The sequence below is a fragment of the Styela clava genome, chromosome 15, assembly GCF_964204865.1.
Source record: "Styela clava chromosome 15, kaStyClav1.hap1.2, whole genome shotgun sequence".
Taxonomy (NCBI): Eukaryota; Metazoa; Chordata; class Ascidiacea; order Stolidobranchia; family Styelidae; genus Styela; species Styela clava.
The window spans coordinates 8,482,696-8,501,931 of NC_135264.1; the positions used below are offsets into that span (position 1 = coordinate 8,482,696).

Genomic DNA, 19,236 nt, shown 5'->3' on the forward strand with positions numbered 1-19,236 from the left:
GAGTTCTTTTTGACGATCTAGTCGTGATTGTAGCGCCGTTAGGTTAGGGGCTGAGTGGTGTAGCGTCGTGGGTCGAAGGTAAGTAAGTTGATTGAGGTCCGACAGTGGGTCGAGGGTGGGAAGTTTGAAGCAGATAGTGCAGTGAATGAAGGAAAGAAAAGTTGAAGGAGATATGGCAATGAGTCGAGGATAAAGGGGATGGGAATAGGACAGTGGATCGAGGATAGGACGGTTGAGGAAGATAGGGCGTTGGGTCGAGGATAGGAAGGTTGAGGAAGGTAGAGCAGTTGGGCGAGGGAGACAGGGCAGAGGATCGAGAATAGGAAAGGGCAGTGGGTGGCGGATTTTTGTGACTGTTTAACTTCACTGGCTCTGACGTCTAAACCAGAGGTCGGCAAACTTTTGTCGTTTGCGGGCCAAAATTACTCCGTTAAAGAAAGAACACTTAAAACCGTCCTCGACCAACTTGCCCTACCTCCATCTACTTACTTACCTATCTACACTCGACCTACTGCCCGACCTCCTTCAACTTTCCTATCCTCAACCGACTGCCCTAGCTCCCTCAAACATCCTATCCTCGGCCCACTACGCCACCTACCTATCCTCGACCCACTGCTCTATCTCCACAACTTTCACATCCTCGAACTACCGCTTCATCTCCCTCAACCTACCTATCCTTGGACCCACTGCCTTATCTGCCACAACTTACCTATCTTTGACCTACGGTGCCATACTATTCGATACCTGACCTAACGGCGCTTTATTCACGACTTGATCGCCACACTGAACTTTACTATCTTGCGACCAACTTCCATGGGTTATACTGGTCGTGTATGCCAATGAGATGATTCAATCGTACGTCGACAAAACATGATTGACAGCATTCGTATATGTAGGCTGGAATCTCAAATATAAAACAATAACCTTAATTGGCAGTTGAAAAATGTTTTACTAATTAGGCTACTGATGGTTTTTTGTTGGGAATAACAGATTTCTAAATTTTAACAGGACGTTTTATGCCCTTAATAATTGGCCATGTCGTCAGTCTCGTGACAAATATGATGCTGATCTGAAATAAGCAATAGTGTTCTGGTCCGTATAAGTATTTTTCTTCAACATTTTATAGTAAAAGCGATGCCAAAGATTACGTAATAACTGCGTCCTTTTCAACTTCATTATTAAGTTGCAAATAAGATAAGCTCAATTTTGGGACTATGCGCTGAATTAAAGGGAAGTTGGCAACGCTAGCTACGACAAAACATTTCATGGCTCTAAAATAGTTTGGAAGGGATTACACTCACTGAGCGACTTATATTTTTGACTGTTTTTGACTTTTCAGTCTCCTCAGTCACGAACAAGAAATTTGTATATACAACAGAATATGGCAGAACATTCGTTGAAAATGAGTACGCGTGCAAATATTTTATTATTTCCTCATCGTTTTGCCTTGAACGGAAATAAAAGCGACATTGAATGAGTTTCGGAAAACGAACTCAGGTATGTCGATATCGAATGGCATTTCAAAATTAAAACAATCACCTCAAACCCGACGCCATCAGTAGCTTATGTAGTAGCACATTTTTAAGCCACTCATTATGGTTATTGATTACCAATTGAGATTCCAGCCTACATTTACGAATGCCGTCAATCATGTTTTGTCGACGTACGATTGAATCATCTCATTGGCATACTCGACCAGTATAACACATGGAAGTTGGTTGCAAAATGGTGGAGTTCTTTTTGACGATCTATTCGTGATTGTAGCACCGTTAGGTTAGGGCCGAGTGGTATAGCGTCGTAGGTCGAAGGTAAGTAACTTGATGGAGATCGGAAAGTGGGTCGAGGGTGGGATATTTGAGGCAGATAGTGCAGTGGATAGAGGAAAGAAAAGTTGAGGGAGATATGGCAATGAGTCGAGGTTGAAGGGGATAGGAAGTTTGGGCGAAATAGGACAGTGGATCGAGGATAGGACGGTTGAGGGAGATAGGGCGGTGGGTCGAGGATAGGAAGGTTGAGGGAGAAAGGGCAACTTCACTGGCTCTGATGAAGTCTAAACCCGAGGTCGGCAAACTTTTGTCGTTTGCGTGCCAAAAAAAGTACTCCGTTAAACACTTAAAACTGTCCTCGACACACTGCCCGACCTCCCTCAATTTTCCTATCCTCGACCCTCTGCTCTTTCTCCCCAACTTTCACATTCTCGAACAACCGCTTTATCTCCCTCAACCTCTCTTTTTTCGACTTACTGTCCTATCTCCCTCAACCTAGCTATCCTCAGACCCACTCCCCTATCTGCCACAACTTACTTATCTTTGACCTACGGTGCTATACTATTCGGTACCTGACCTAACGGCGCTTTATTCACGACCCGATCGCCACACTGAACTTTACTATCTTGTGACCAACTTCCATGGTTTATACTGGTCGTGTATGCCAATGAGATGATTCAATCGTACTTCGACAAAACATGATTGACAGCATTCGTATATGTAGGCTGGAATTTCAAATATTAAACAATAACCTTTATTGGCAGTTTAAAAATGTTTTACTAATTGGGCTACTGATTGTTTTTTTTGTTGGGAATAACAGTTTTCTAAATTTTAACAGGCCGTTTTATGCCCTCAATAATTGGCCATGTCGTGAGTCTTGTGACAGATATGATGCTGATCCGAAATAAGCAATAGTGCTCTGGTCGGTATAAAGTATTTTTTTTCAACATTTTATAGTAAAAGCGATGCCAAAGATAACGTACTAACTGCGTCCTTTGCAACTTCATTAAGTTGCAGATAAGCTCAATTTTGGGACTATATGCTGAATTAAAGGGCAGTTGGTAACGCTAGCTACGACAAAACATTTCATGGCTCTAAAATAGTTTGGAAGGGATTACACTCACTGAGCGACTTGTATTTTTGACTGTTTTTGACTTTTCAGCCTTCTCAGTCACGTAAAAGAAATTTGTATATACAACAGAATATGGCAGAACATTCGTTGAAAATGACTAAGCGTGCAAATATTTTATTATTTCCTCATCGTTTTGTCTTGAACGGAAATACAAGCGACATTGAATGAGTTTCTGAAAATGAACTCAGGCATGTCGATATCGAATGACCTTTCGAAGTTTTAAAAACAGTCACCTCAAACCCGATGCCACCAGTAGCTTAATTATTAGCACATTTTTAAGCCACTCATTATGGTTATTGATTATCAATTGAGATTCCAGCCTACATTTACGAATGCCGTCAATCATGTTTTGTCGACGTACGATTGAATCATCTCATTGGCATACTCGACCTGTATAACACATGGAGGTTGGTCGCAAGATAGTAGAGTTCTTTCTGACGATCTAGTCGTGATTGTAGCGCCGTTAGGTTAGGGGCTGAGTGGTGTAGCGTCGTGGGTCGAAGGTAAGTAAGTTGATTGAGGTCCGACAGTGGGTCGAGGGTGGGAAGTTTGAAGCCGATAGTGCAGTGAATGAAGGAAAGAAAAGTTGAAGGAGATATGGCAATGAGTCGAGGATAAAGAGGTTGAAGGGAATGGGAATAGGACAGTGGATCGAGGATAGGACGGTTGAGGAAGATAGGGCGTTGGGTCGAGGATAGGAAGGTTGAGGGAGGTGGAGCAGTTGGGCGAGGGAGACAGGGCAGAGGATCGAGAATAGGAAAGGGCAGTGGGTGGCGGATTTGTGTGACTGTTTAACTTCACTGGCTCTGACGTCTAAACCAGAGGTCGGCAAACTTTTGTCGTTTGCGGGCCAAAATTACTCCGTTAAAGAAAGAACACTTAAAACCGTCCTCGACCAACTTGCCCTACCTCCATCTACTTACTTACCTATCTATACTCGACCTACTGCCCGACCTGCTTCAACTTTCCTATCCTCAACCGACTGCCCTAGCTCCCTCAAACATCCTATCCGCGGCCCACTACGCCACCTACCTATCCTCGACCCACTGCTCTATCTCCACAACTTTCACATCCTCGAACTACCGCTTCATCACCCTCAACCTCTCTCTTTTCGACCTACTGTCCTATCTCCCTCAACCTACCTATCCTTGGACCCACTGCCTTATCTGCCACAACTTACCTATCTTTGACCTACGGTGCCATACTATTCGATACCTGACCTAACGGCGCTTTATTCACGACTTGATCGCCACACTGAACTTTACTATCTTGCGACCAACTTCCATGGGTTATACTGGTCGTGTATGCCAATGAGATGATTCAATCGTACGTCGACAAAACATGATTGACAGCATTCGTATATGTAGGCTGGAATCTCAAATATTAAACAATAACCTTAATTGGCAGTTGAAAAATGTTTTACTAATTAGGCTATTGATGGTTTTTTGTTGGGAATAACAGATTTCTAAATTTTAACATGACGTTTTATGCCCTTAATAATTGGCCATGTCGTCAGTCTCGTGACAAATATGATGCTGATCCGAAATAAGCAATAGTGTTCTGGTCCGTATAAGTATTTTTCTTCAACATTTTATAGTAAAAGCGATGCCAAAGATTACGTAATAACTGCGTCCTTTTCAACTTCATTATTAAGTTGCAAATAAGATAAGCTCAATTTTGGGACTATGCGCTGAATTAAAGGGAAGTTGGCAACGCTAGCTACGACAAAACATTTCATGGCTCTAAAATAGTTTGGAAGGGATTACACTCACTGAGCGACTTATATTTTTGACTGTTTTTGACTTCTCAGTCTCCTCAGTCACGAACAAGAAACTTGTATATACAACAGAATATGGCAGAACATTCGTTGAAAATGAGTACGCGTGCAAATATTTTATTATTTCCTCATCGTTTTGCCTTGAACGGAAATAAAAGCGACATTGAATGAGTTTCGGAAAACGAACTCAGGTATGTCGATATCGAATGGCTTTTCAAAATTAAAACAATCACCTCAAACCCGACGCCATCAGTAGCTTATGTAGTAGCACATTTTTAAGCCACTCATTATGGTTATTGATTACCAATTGAGATTCCAGCCTACATTTACGAATGCCGTCAATCATGTTTTGTCGACGTACGATTGAATCATCTCATTGGCATACTCGACCAGTATAACACATGGAGGTTGGTCGCAAGATAGTAGAGTTCGTTTTGACGATCTAGTCGTGATTGTAGCGCCGTTAGGTTAGGGTCTGAGTGGTGTAGCGTCGTAGGTCGACAATAAGTAACTTGATGGAGATCAGAAAGTGGGTCGAGGGTAGGAAATTTGAGGCAGATAGTGCAGTGGATAGAGGAAAGAAAAGTTGAGGGAAATATGGCAATGATTCGAGGAAAGAGGTTGAAGGGGATAGAAAGTTTGGGGGAAATGGGACAGTGGATCGAGGATAGGACGGTTGAAGGAGATAGGGCGGGAGGTTGAGGGGGAGAAAGGGCAGCACCTCACTGGCTCTGAAGTCTAAACCCGAGGTCGGCAAACTTTTGTCGTTTGCGTGCCAAAAGTACTCCGTTAAACACTTAAAACTGTCCTCGACCCACTGCCCTATCTCCATGACACACTGCCCGACCTCCCTCAACTTTCCTATCCTCGACCCTCTGCTCTTTCTCCCCAACTTTCACATTCTCGAACCACCGCTTTATCTCCCTCAACCTCTCTCCTTTCTGTCCTATCTCCCTCAACCTAGCTATCCTCATACCCACTCCCCTATCTGCCACAACTTACTTTGACCTACGGTGCTATACTATTCGGTACCTGAACTAACGGCGCTTTATTCACGACCCGATCGCCACACTGAACTTTACTATCTTGTGACCAACTTCCATGGGTTATACTGGTCGTGTATGCCAATGAGATGATTCAATCGTACTTCGACAAAACATGATTGACAGCATTCGTATATGTAGGCTGGAATTTCAAATATTAAACAATAACCTTTATTGGCAGTTTAAAAATGTTTTACTAATTGGGCTACTGATTGTTTTTTTTTTTGTTGGGAATAACAGTTTTCTAAATTTTAACAGGCCGTTTTATGCCCTCAATAATTGGCCATGTCGTGAGTCTTGTGACAGATATGATGCTGATCCGAAATAAGCAATAGTGCTCTGGTCGGTATAAAGTATTATTTTTCAACATTTTATAGTAAAAGCGATGCCAAAGATAACGTACTAACTGCGTCCTTTGCAACTTCATTAAGTTGCAGATAAGCTCAATTTTGGGACTATATGCTGAATTAAAGGGCAGTTGGTAACGCTAGCTACGACAAAACATTTCATGGCTCTAAAATAGTTTGGAAGGGATTACACTCACTGAGCGACTTGTATTTTTGACTGTTTTTTGACTTTTCAGCCTTCTCAGTCACGTAAAAGAAATTTGTATATACAACAGAATATGGCAGAACATTCGTTGAAAATGACTAAGCGTGCAAATATTTTATTATTTCCTCATCGTTTTGTCTTGAACGGAAATACAAGCGACATTGAATGAGTTTCTGAAAATGAACTCAGGCATGTCGATATCGAATGACCTTTCGAAATTTTAAAAACAGTCACCTCAAACCCGAGGCCACCAGTAGCTTAATTAGTAGCACATTTTTAAGCCACTCATTATGGTTATTGATTACCAATTGAGATTCCAGCCTACATTTACGAATGCCGTCAATCATGTTTTGTCGACGTACGATTGAATCATCTCATTGGCATACTCGAGCAGTATAACATATGGAGGTTGGTCGCAAGATAGTAGAGTTCTTTCTGACGATCTAGTCGTGATTGTAGCGCCGTTAGGTTAGGGGCTGAGTGGTGTAGCGTCGTGGGTCGAAGGTAAGCAAGTTGATGGAGGTCCGACAGTGGGTCGAGGGTGAGAAGTATGAGGCAGATAGTGCAGTGAATGAAGGAAAGAAAAGTTGAAGGAAATATGGCAATGAGTCGAGGATAAAGAGGTTGAAAGGGATGGGAAATAGGACAGAGGATCGAGGATAGGACGGTTGATGGAGATAGGGCGGTGGGTCGAGGATAGGAAGGTTGAGAGAGGTGGAGCAGTTGGGCGAGAGAGACAGGGCAGAGGATCGAGAATAGAAAAGGGCAGTGGGTGGCGGATTTGTGATGGGATGACTGTTTAACTTCACTGGCTCTGACGTCTAAACCAGAGGTCGGCAAACTTTTGTCGTTTGCGGGCCAAAATTACTCCGTTAAAGAAAGAACACTTAAAACCGTCCTCAACCCACTGCCCTACCTCCATCTACTTACTTACCTATCTATACTCGACCTCCTCCAACTTTCCTATCCTCAACCCACTTCCCTAGCTCCTTCAAACACCCTATCCTCGTCCCACTACGCCACCTACCTATCCTTGACCCACTGCTCTATCTCCCCAACTTTCACATCCTCGAACTACCGCTTCATCTCCCTCAACCTCTCTCTTTTCGACCTACTGTCGTATCTCCATCTCCCTCAACCTACCTATCCTTGGACCCACTGCCTTATCTGCCACAACTTACCTATCTTTGACCTACGGTGCCATACTATTCGATACCTGACCTAACGGCGCTTTATTCACGACCCGATCGCCACACTGAACATTACTATCTTGCGACCAACATCCATGGGTTATACTGGTCGTGTATGCCAATGAGATGATTCAATCGTACGTCGACAAAACATGATTGACAGCATTCGTATATGTAGGCTGGAATCTCAAATATTAAACAATAACCTTAATTGGCAGTTGAAAAATGTTTTACTAATTAGGCTACTGATGGTTTTTTGTTGGGAATAACAGATTTCTAAATTTTAACAGGACGTTTTATGCCCTTAATAATTGGCCATGTCGTCAGTCTCGTGACAAATATGATGATGATCCGAAATAAGCAATAGTGTTCTGGTCCGTATAAAGTATTTTTCTTCAACATTTTATAGTAAAAGCGATGCCAAAGATTACGTAATAACTGCGTCCTTTGCAACTTCATTAAGTTGCAAATACGATAAGCTCAATTTTGGGACTATGCGCTGAATTAAAGGGAAGTTGGCAACGCTAGCTACGACAAAACATTTCATGGCTCTAAAATAGTTTGGAAGGGATTACACTCACTGAGCGACTTATATTTTTGACTGTTTTTGACTTTTCAGTCTCATCAGTCACGTAAAAGAAATTTGTATATACAACAGAATATGGCAGAACATTCGTTGAAAATGAGTACGCGTGCAAATATTTTATTATTTCCTCATCGTTTTGCCTTGAACGGAAATAAAAGCGACATTGAATGAGTTTCGGAAAACGAACTCAGGTATGTCGATATCAAATGGCATTTCAAAATTTTAAAAACAATCACCTCAAACCCGACGCCATCAGTAGCTTATGTAGTAGCACATTTTTAAGCCACTCATTATGGTTATTGATTACCAATTGAGATTCCAGCCTACATTTACGAATGCCGTCAATCATGTTTTGTCGACGTACGATTGAATCATCTCATTGGCATACTCGACCAGTATAACACATGGAAGTTGGTTGCAAGATGGTGGAGTTCTTTTTGACGATCTAGTCGTGATTGTAGCACCGTTAGGTTAGGGCCGAGTGGTATAGCGTCGTAGGTCGAAGGTAAGTAACTTGATGGAGATCGGAAAGTGGGTCGAGGGTGGGATATTTGAGGCAGATAGTGCAGTGGATAGAGGAAAGAAAAGTTGAGGGAGATATGGCAATGAGTCGAGGATAAAGAAGTTGAAGGGGATAGGAAGTTTGGGCGAAATAGGACAGTGGATCGAGGATAGGACGGTTGAGGGAGATAGGGCGGTGGGTCGAGGATAGGAAGGTTGAGGGAGAAAGGGCAACGGCTCTGATGAAGTCTAAACCCGAGGTCGACAAACTTTTGTCGTTTGCGTGCCAAAAGTACTCCGTTAAACACTTAAAACTGTCCTCGACCCACTGATGACACACTGCCCGACCTCCCTCAATTTTCCTATCCTCGACCCTCTGCTCTTTCTCCCCAACTTTCACATTCTCGAACCACCGCTTTATCTCCCTCAACCTCTCTCTTTTCGACTTACTGTCCTATCTCCCTCAACCTAGCTATCCTCAGACCCACTCCCCTATCTGCCACAACTTACTTATCTTTGACCTACGGTGCTATACTATTCGGTACCTGACCTAACGGCGCTTTATTCACGACCCGATCGCCACACTGAACTTTACTATCTTGTGACCAACTTCCATGGGTTATACTGGTCGTGTATGCCAATGAGATGATTCAATCGTACTTCGACAAAACATGATTGACAGCATTCGTATATGTAGGCTGGAATCTCAAATATTAAACAATAACCTTAATTGGCAGTTTAAAAATGTTTTACTAATGGTTTTTTTGTTGGGAATAACAGTTTTCTAAATTTTAGCAGCCCGTTTTATGCCCTCAATAATTGGCATGTCTTGAGTCTTGTGACAGATATGATGCTGATCCAAAATAAGCAATAGTGCTCTGGTCGGTATAAAGTATTTTTTTTCAACATTTTATAGTAAAAGCGATGCCAAAGATAACGTACTAACTGCGTCCTTTGCAACTTCATTAAGTTGCAGATAAGATAAGCTCAATTTTGGGACTATACGCTGAATTAAAAGGCAGTTGGTAACGCTAGCTACGACAAAACATTTCATGGCTCTAAAATAGTTTGGAAGGGATTACACTCACTGAGCGACTTATATTTTTGACTGTTTTTGACTTTTCAGCCTTCTCAGTCACGTAAAAGAAATTTGTATATACAACAGAATATGGCAGAACATTCGTTGAAAATGACTAAGCGTGCAAATATTTTATTATTTCATCATCGTTTTGTCTTGAACGGAAATACAAGCGGCATTGAATGAGTTTCTGAAAATGAACTCAGGCATGTCGATATCGAATGACCTTTCGAAATTTTAAAAACGGTCACCTCAAACCCGAGGCCACCAGTAGCTTAATTAGTAGCACATTTTTAAGCCACTCATTATGGTTATTGATTACCAATTGAGATTGCAGCCTACATTTACGAATGCCGTTAATCTTGTTTTGTCGACGTACGATTGAATCATCTCATTGGCATACTCGACCAGTATAACACATGGAGGTTGGTCGCAAGATAGTAGAGTTCGTTTTGACGATCTAGTCGTGATTGTAGCGCCGTTAGGTTAGGGTCTGAGTGGTGTAGCGTCGTAGGTCGACAATAAGTAACTTGATGGAGATCAGAAAGTGGGTCGAGGGTAGGAAATTTGAGGCAGATAGTGCAGTTGATAGAGGAAAGAAAAGTTGAGGGAAATATGGCAATGATTCGAGGAAAGAGGTTGAAGGGGATAGGAAGTTTGGGGGAAATAGGACAGTGGATCGAGGATAGGACGGTTGAAGGAGAAGGGCGGGAGGTTGAGGGAGAAAGGGCAGCACCTCACTGGCTCTGAAGTCTAAACAAGAGGTCGGCCAAAAGTACTCCGTTAAACACTTAAAACTGTCCTCGACCCACTGCCCTATCTGAATGACACACTGCCCGACCTCCCTCAACTTTCCTATCCTCGACCCTCTGCTCTTTCTCCCCAACTTTCACATTCTCGAACCACCGCTTCATCTCCCTCAACCTCTCTCCTTTCTGTCTTATCTCCCTCAACCTAGCTATCCTCAGACCCACTCCCCTATCTGCCACAACTTACTTTGACCTACGGTACTATACTATTCGGTACCTGACCTAACGGCGCTTTATACACGACCCGATCGCCACACTGAACTTTACTATCTTGTGACCAACTTCCATGGGTTATACTGGTCGTGTATGCCAATGAGATGATTCAATCGTACTTCGACAAAACATGATTGACAGCATTCGTATATGTAGGCTGGAATTTCAAATATTAAACAATAACCTTTATTGGCAGTTAAAAAATGTTTTACTAATTGGGCTACTGATTGTTTTTTTTTTGTTGGGAATAACAGTTTTCTAAATTTTAACAGGCCGTTTTATGCCCTCAATAATTGGCCATGTCGTGAGTCTTGTGACAGATATGATGCTGATCCGAAATAAGCAATAGTGCTCTGGTCGGTATAAAGTATTTTTTTTCAACATTTTATAGTAAAAGCGATGCCAAAGATAACGTACTAACTGCGTCCTTTGCAACTTCATTAAGTTGCAGATAAGCTCAATTTTGGGACTATATGCTGAATTAAAGGGCAGTTGGTAACGCTAGCTACGACAAAACATTTCATGGCTCTAAAATAGTTTGGAAGGGATTACACTCACTGAGCGACTTGTATTTTTGACTGTTTTTTGACTTTTCAGCCTTCTCAGTCACGTAAAAGAAATTTGTATATACAACAGAATATGGCAGAACATTCGTTGAAAATGACTAAGCGTGCAAATATTTTATTATTTCCTCATCGTTTTGTCTTGAACGGAAATACAAGCGACATTGAATGAGTTTCTGAAAATGAACTCAGGCATGTCGATATCGAATGACCTTTCGAAATTTTAAAAACAGTCACCTCAAACCCGAGACCACCAGTAGCTTAATTAGTAGCACATTTTTAAGCCACTCATTATGGTTATTGATTACCAATTGAGATTCCAGCCTACATTTACGAATGCCGTCAATCATGTTTTGTCGACGTACGATTGAATCATCTCATTGGCATACTCGAGCAGTATAACATATGGAGGTTGGTCGCAAGATAGTAGAGTTCTTTCTGACGATCTAGTCGTGATTGTAGCGCCGTTAGGTTAGGGGCTGAGTGGTGTAGCGTCGTGGGTCGAAGGTAAGCAAGTTGATGGAGGTCCGACAGTGGGTCGAGGGTGAGAAGTATGAGGCAGATAGTGCAGTGAATGAAGGAAAGAAAAGTTGAAGGAAATATGGCAATGAGTCGAGGATAAAGAGGTTGAAAGGGATGGGAAATAGGACAGAGGATCGAGGATAGGACGGTTGATGGAGATAGGGCGGTGGGTCGAGGATAGGAAGAATGTTTTACTAATTGGGCTACTGGTGGTTTTTTTGTTGGGAATAACGGTTTTCTAAATTTTAACAGGCCGTTTTATGCCCTTAATAATTGGCCATGTCGTCAGTCTCGTGACAAATATGATGCTGATCCGAAATAAGCAATGGTGCTCTGGTAGTATTTTCCTTTAACATTTTATAGTAAAAGCGATGCGAAAGATAACGTACTAACTACGCGGCGCTTTATTCACGACCCGATCGCCACACTGAACTTTACTATCATGTGACCAACTTCCATGGGTTATACTGGTCGTGTATGCCAATGAGATGATTCAATCGTACTTCGACAAAACATGATTGACAGCATTCGTATATGTAGGCTGGAATCTCAAATATTAAACAATAACCTTAATTGGCAGTTTAAAAATGTTTTACTAATTGGGCTACTGATGGTTTTTTTGTTGGGAATTAATTTTTGTTAATAATTTGCCATGTCGTCAGTCTCGTGACAAATATGATGCTGATCCGAAATAAGCAATAGTGCTCTGGTGCTCTGGTGCTCCGTATAAAGTATTTTTCTTCGACATTTTATAGTAAAAGCGATGTCAAAGATTACGTAATAACTGCGTCCTTTGCAACTTCATTAAGTTGCAAATAAGATAAGCTCAATTTTGGGACTATGCGCTGAATTAAAGGGAAGTTGGCAACGCTAGCTACGACAAACATTTCATGGCTCTAAAATAGTTTGGAAGGGATTACACTCACTGAGCAACTCATATTTTTGACTGTTTTTGACTTTTCAGCCTTCTCAGTCACGTAAAAGAAATTTGTATATACAACAGAATATTGCAGAACATTCGTTGAAAATGAGTACGAGTGCAAATGTTTATTATTCCCTCATCGTTTTGCCTTGAACGGAAATAAAAGCGACATTGAATGAGTTTCGGAAAACGAACTCAGGTATGTCGATATCGAATGGCATTTCAAAATTAAAACAATCACCTCAAACCCGACGCCATCAGTAGCTTATGTAGTAGCACATTTTTAAGCCACTCATTATGGTTATTGATTACCAATTGAGATTCCAGCCTACATTTACGAATGCCGTCAATCATGTTTGCTCATGGTGCTCTCTTTTCGACTTACTGTCCTATCTCCCTAAACCTAGCTATCCTCAGACCCACTGCCCTATCTGCCACAACTTACTTTGACCTACGGTGCTATACTAATCGGTACCTGATCTAACGGCGCTTTATTCACGACCCGATCGCTACACTGATTTTTACTATCTTGTGACCAACTTCCATGGGTTATACTGGTCGTGTATGCCAATGAGATGATTCAATCGTATTCGACAAAACATGATTGACAGCATTCGTATATGTAGGCTGGAATCTCAAATATTAAACAATAACCTTAATTGGCAGTTTAAAAATGTTTTACTAATTGGGCTACTGATGGTTTTTTTGTTGGGAATAACAGTTTTCTAAATTTTAGCAGGCCGTTTTATGCCCTCAATAATTGGCCATGTCGTGAGTCTCGTGACAGATATGATGCTGATCCGAAATAAGCAGTAGTGCTCTGGTCGGTAAGAAGTATTTTTTTTTCAACATTTTATAGTAAAAGCGATGCCAAAGATAACGTACTAACTGCGTCCTTTGCAACTTCATTAAGTTGCAGATAAGATAAGCTCAATTTTGGGACTATACGCTGAATTAAAGGGCAGTTGGTAACGCTAGCTACGACAAAACATGTCATGGCTCTAAAATAGTTTGGAAGGGATTACACTCACTGAGCGACTTGTATTTTTGACTGTTTTTGACTTTTCAGCCTTCTCAGTCACGCAAAAGAAATTTGTATATACAACAGAATATGGCAGAACATTCGTTGAAAATGACTAAGCGTGCAAATATTTTATTATTTCCTCATCGTTTTGTCTTGAACGGAAATACAAGCGACATTGAATGAGTTTCTGAAAATGAACTCAGGCATGTCGATATCGAATGACCTTTCAAAATTTTAAAAACGGTCACCTCAAACCCGAGGCCACCAGTAGCTTAATTAGTAGCACATTTTTAAGCCACTCATTATGGTTATTGATTACCAATTGAGATTCCAGCCTACATTTACGAATGCCGTCAATCATGTTTTGTCGACGTACGATTGAATCATCTCATTGGCATACTCGACCAGTATAACACATGGAGGTTGGTCGCAAGATAGTAGAGTTCGTTTTGACGACCTAGTCGTGATTGTAGCGCCGTTTGAGTGGTGTAGCGTCGTAGGTCGAAGATAAGTAACTTGATGGAGATCGGAAGGTGGGTCGAGGGTGGGAAATTTGAGGCAGATAGTGCAGTGGATAGAGGTCGGCAAACTTTTGTCGATAGCTAGGTTGAGGGAGATAAAGCGGTGGTTCGAGAATGTGAAAGTTGGGGAGAAAGAGCAGAGGGTCGAGGATAGGAAAGTTGAAGGAGGTCGGGCAGTGTGTCATGGAGATAGGGCAGTGGGTCCAGGACAGTTTTAAGTGTTTAACGGAGTACTTTTGGCACGCAAACGACGAAAGTTTGCCGACCTCGGGTTTAGACTTCAGAGCCAGCGAGGTGCTGCCCTTTCTCCCTCAACCTTCCTATCCTCGATCCACCGCCCTATCTCCTTCAACCGTCCTATCCTCGATCCACTGTCCTATTTCCCCCAAACTTCCTATCCCCTTCAACCTCTTTCCTCGACTCATTGCCATATCTCCCTCAACTTTTCTTTATAGACAGTGTTTTGATATGTAAGGTCGAAGAAAATTCTTTTTTCAAAATAAAATAAGACATCGTCAAATACACACCAAGTCAGACTACGTTGGTTTCCGGGACCTAGCTAAAAAAAACTGGATTACGCGTCGTTAAGTCGGCTCTGCGTTTCGTCACTACTGTCACATGGCCGACGCGAGTGTTTTTACTAAAATAAAGGCACAAAGCGTTAGAAAAGGGGTTGAAATTTCGGGATACCAACCCCATCTAAAAAAAAACTCAAAAACGTTACTCCATTAGATACAAATATATGCTAAAATTGTTCTGTGAGCCGCACGGAATGTATCAGCATGACAGAGTTTGGACCACCCTGGTCTACCTTATCAAGAAACTCCCGACTTTGCTGACCAATATATCGTTGAAATGCGATCGTGGAACCGCCACATAGTGTAAATAGTTCATTGGTCCAATTGTTGAAGAAAATGAAAAAAAAATTTAAAATAAAAATGCAGCAACAAGGTAAATACTAGAAAGCAAAAACCACAACATTTTGAGAAAACGACTCATAGGCTCATTTCGTGTTCAATAAATAAGTTTCAGTGTTTCTTTTTAGTAAAGAAGGTTAATATGATACTTGAAGACAAAAAATAAGCGAACATTTTGAAGTTTGAGTCGTCTGTTGAACTCGTAATATTTTAATAAATACCGATAAACTATATAAAATTCTGCTCTAAAATTTATGTGATGCCCCTCCTTGCTTGGTGCCCTAAGCACGTGCTTATATTGTTTATTGGTTAATCCGGCGCTGTCAGTACCTGTCATGTTTGTTCAATATATATATATTATGTAATATGTGCGTTGCATTCTCAATTTGAATAGCTTTTATCTTGTGATTTGACTTGTGCGAATACATTTTCTATAGACAACAATTTACCAAGCTCACGATAAATGAAGCATTAATATGTTTTCGATTTCATAACACACAATTATTTATATGACTTGCTTGTTGCTATCATACATAGACTGCCCAATGTGACTGGAATAATCCAGTTTCTTAGCAGAGCTGATCTTCGCTGATATATAGATGCCACTGGTACCACTACACTCGCGCTTTGTTTTGAAACTTCGTATGTTTGATTCATGCTATCTATCACAATCCATGAGAGAGTGAAAATATAGTGATCGTGTTTTTCACACAAAATTGAAAATTTGAATCCATTCTTTTATTTTCAAAATCAATTGAAAATATTCGTGCTAGTTCTCTAAATATAATCATGAAATTAAGAAAATATAGCTGATTAATATGTCCGGAAGGAAATTTCAAAGTAACGCTATGTTACATAAATAAGCATTGGGAAATAAAAAAATTAAATCAGCCTCAATAAAACAAAAAATAAATTCTGGAGCAGAGAAGACAACACACAATAGTGAATGGAAGTTCAAGATATTGGATTTCCACATTATTGTTGCTTCTAATATACGTAATCAAGATCCAATTGTTGTTCTGTTTTTATTAAAGTCACATAATATTTCAAATGTGTCAAAAACATAATATGAGTAGAAGAAAATAATATACACTTAAACAAAAAATACCTACTAACTGTAGCCATTAGACTGGTGATAGCGCAATAATTTAAAATATTAATGTCGACTAAAGCTATATTTGAAATGGAATCATTCCCTGACTGAAAAATCATGATGTGAAATAGTTGCCAGAGTCTCATTCATTACAGAATTTGCTTGCTTTTCTTCGTCGACAATAACATCCCGTTTCACATATTAAAACGTTTAAGTATAAACGACAGAAGATCTATTAAAAAATTCTAATATTGCTCTCTGAAAATGTACAATTCTTCCATTTTATCATAAGAGTATTTGAGCACGATCATTTTCCCTGGCATGAGACTTCTTCTTTTCTTTCTTTGTGGTACATAGCCTATGTAAATGGAAAATATATGAAAAAATGGGATATGTATAGCTAGTAAATGTGACAATCGAGTAATAATTTCGAATATTTCATCTCATTTAACAATATTCTGTCTTCAGAATTGATACTGCATCACCGCAACAGTAAAAAATTAGAGATTGGATTTTGAAAATATAACTTTTCACATTGTTTCTGCTCAAAGTATGGAGTCAATTCTAAATTGTAGACGACCATAGGAGAGCATGCTTTAATGCCAAAAAAATTGTTAAGAATTATACTTTGACCTCATATTTTATTGCGCATAACAGTGTTTGGAAAACGACACGTTCGACAAATAACAATTTTACCTATTATGGATAATTGTCTCCAGAGTCACATGTCTGATATATTATATTGAAGGGAAAATTCAACGTTTTGATTTTATTAGTATTTATTAATAATGATTTGTTGATCGATTAACTAACTAAATTAATCAAATACCTCCACGCGAGAAAAAAGACAGCTACTGCTAACACGCCGCATAAAATTCCCAGAGCTATTACAACCGGGTCAATTTTTGTCTCTTCCTCCCTCTTGTGGATTTCCTTTTTACTATCTTGGAAGCTCATAATGGCCCCTCGGTCAACTTTTGCTTTAAAAAGAATAACTGAAGTAAATAAATAATATACCTTTTAAAATTTTTGAACGCAGTGAAATTAGGCATTTTCTCACAAATTTTCTGAAATTAGAAAATGTTAGGAGAGCTTAGTCACGATTATATATTGTCACATCAGTATGTCGCTCAGCTTTGTAAATCTCATTTTAGTTCATTAAATCTCATTTATATATATATATATCTTAAAAAATTTGGAAGAGCAACTATCTGACCAAGCTTTTCTGCACTTGATTCTAAACTTGTATTGTTATCTTAGGATAATTCATGTATTCAGTGATAATTATCTACCAATAAATACGTACTATTGCTAACAGGTTTCATATTTTTCTTGCAAGGAACGTAGGTGTACTTCATTTCAAACGCATGTTCTTTCTTGTAATACAAATGTAAAGTTTTATAGGACAGTGTTGGAGGAAAAGTTGTGTTGCCAGAAAACAACAGCTTAGAATCGCAATCGCTGGTTGTAATTTCAAGTGAGTCACAAGTGACGTCATCATCAGGAAGGAATATGAAGCAAGCTCCCTTTTTAAAGTCATTGATGTTGTGACCTGTAGTATATAACAATATATTACACCTACACAGTTTAAAAACAATTATATATAAATACAGGTGTTTAAAGTATGGCTATAAGACACTGGATTATGCAGAATATGTCTATAAAAACTTAATCAAAATGTCACAAAAAGTAAATAGAATAATTGAACAAAACACCACAAAATTATTGAACGAACCTTCAAGAGTTAGTTGTGCTGAATACCACCAATACTGTTGACGATAGTTGAGTATAAAATTCATATCCTTGATCAATAAAACAATGGCACTTCCACTGGGAGAAAAATTCCATGTACAATCTTGACTTTGACTTTCTACCGGAGGTGGTGATCTGATAAATCCGGTTTGATTGGTAAGATTCAAATTTGTGACGTTGCAGAACCCATGGATTGAAGGAAATACAGCTGAAATAGTTCAAGATGTTTGAGTGTTAAAATGTCAAGTCTCGCGTCCCGCACCTAATAAATAAGTAGTTATAGCAAGCTACAAATAACAGATAGTAAGGCGAAATCATGCTTTATCCAAAAAACACGTTGAAAATACGTTTACATGATAAAAACAAAAATGTAAACAATAACGAAATTTAAATATCCCAAATAAGCTGACAAGATAACATCTAACAAATATTTTTATTTTTAAGTAATTTCACGTCCCCTTAAAAAATGATCCCTTATTTTGGAACACGCCCCTCCGTCTGAGAACCACGGATCTAGATCAACAAGCCGTTCATGAATACATTAGGTATGCACTTCAACCACAAAACGATGTATTTATTTGTACTTACCAATGAATAGAACAGCAAGGGTGCAATGAACAAAATCTCGTATTTGAAAGAATAAATTTGACATAGTGAAGGCTTAATGTTTCAATTTTGTAGACTAGTACCTGTCATAAAAACCAAAAGTGTGCGTTTAGCATAGTAAGAAATATTTATTATCAACTTAAATCTATCGCAATCCAACTCAGCATAGTAAACCACTAAGTTCGCCCGCATGTCATGAATATCCTCAATTCTGGACTAAGCGTGTCACGCTCGTTGACGTAGTAAATCAAAACTATTATCAATTAGTGATGTAAACGATATTACGATACGCTAAACATATATTTTGTTTCGATTCCCATTGGTATAGAATGCCTGCCCTACACGATAACATCTATCAAATGAAATCACGAAATATGAACTCTTAAATATACCGTCTCGTGGTCATTCCAAGAACAATTAGCCTATATTGTTTAATTCGGAAGTCCAATATAAAAGAATGTTTTCGGGGAATTTTACTATTCAATAAATTCCACTGATTTAATCGGAACATAATTTACAAAGTTTCATTGACGGCTGCCAATAGAAAAGTACTATTTTGCTCAGGAAAATCGTGACTCAAATTCCAAGCAAAAGCACGCGTAAAAACTTTACTCATGAATACGTTTCACGTCGCAGACGACATAAATTGTGTCAAGCGTCTGTGGATGA

General features: G+C 39.7%; 1 protein-coding gene across 1 annotated transcript; it reads right to left on the bottom strand.

The window, feature by feature from the left end:
- Positions 1-16,122: 16,122 nt before the first annotated feature.
- Positions 16,123-18,650, bottom strand: LOC120333921 (uncharacterized). The gene is made up of 5 exons (XM_039401325.2): positions 18,550-18,650; positions 17,945-18,169; positions 17,516-17,761; positions 17,039-17,189; positions 16,123-16,567 (listed from the first exon to the last, which is right to left on the bottom strand). Exons 1-5 carry the CDS (start codon positions 18,611-18,613, stop codon positions 16,495-16,497), a joined length of 759 nt encoding a protein of 252 aa, XP_039257259.2. The 5' UTR covers positions 18,614-18,650; the 3' UTR covers positions 16,123-16,494.
- Between the last annotated feature and the right edge of the window lie 586 nt (positions 18,651-19,236).

What these genes read in the sequence shown, in the direction of transcription:
- LOC120333921 (XM_039401325.2), bottom strand. Translation starts at nt 18,613, where the DNA reads ATGTCAAATTTATTCTTTCAAATACGAGATTTTGTTCATTGCACCCTT. An exon ending in AGCACAACTAACTCTTGAAG is followed by an intron (nt 17,762 to 17,944) that starts GTTCGTTCAATA and finishes TATATACTACAG; the next exon opens with GTCACAACATCAATGACTTT. An exon ending in TATGAAACCTGTTAGCAATA is followed by an intron (nt 17,190 to 17,515) that starts GTACGTATTTAT and finishes TTCTTTTTAAAG; the next exon opens with CAAAAGTTGACCGAGGGGCC.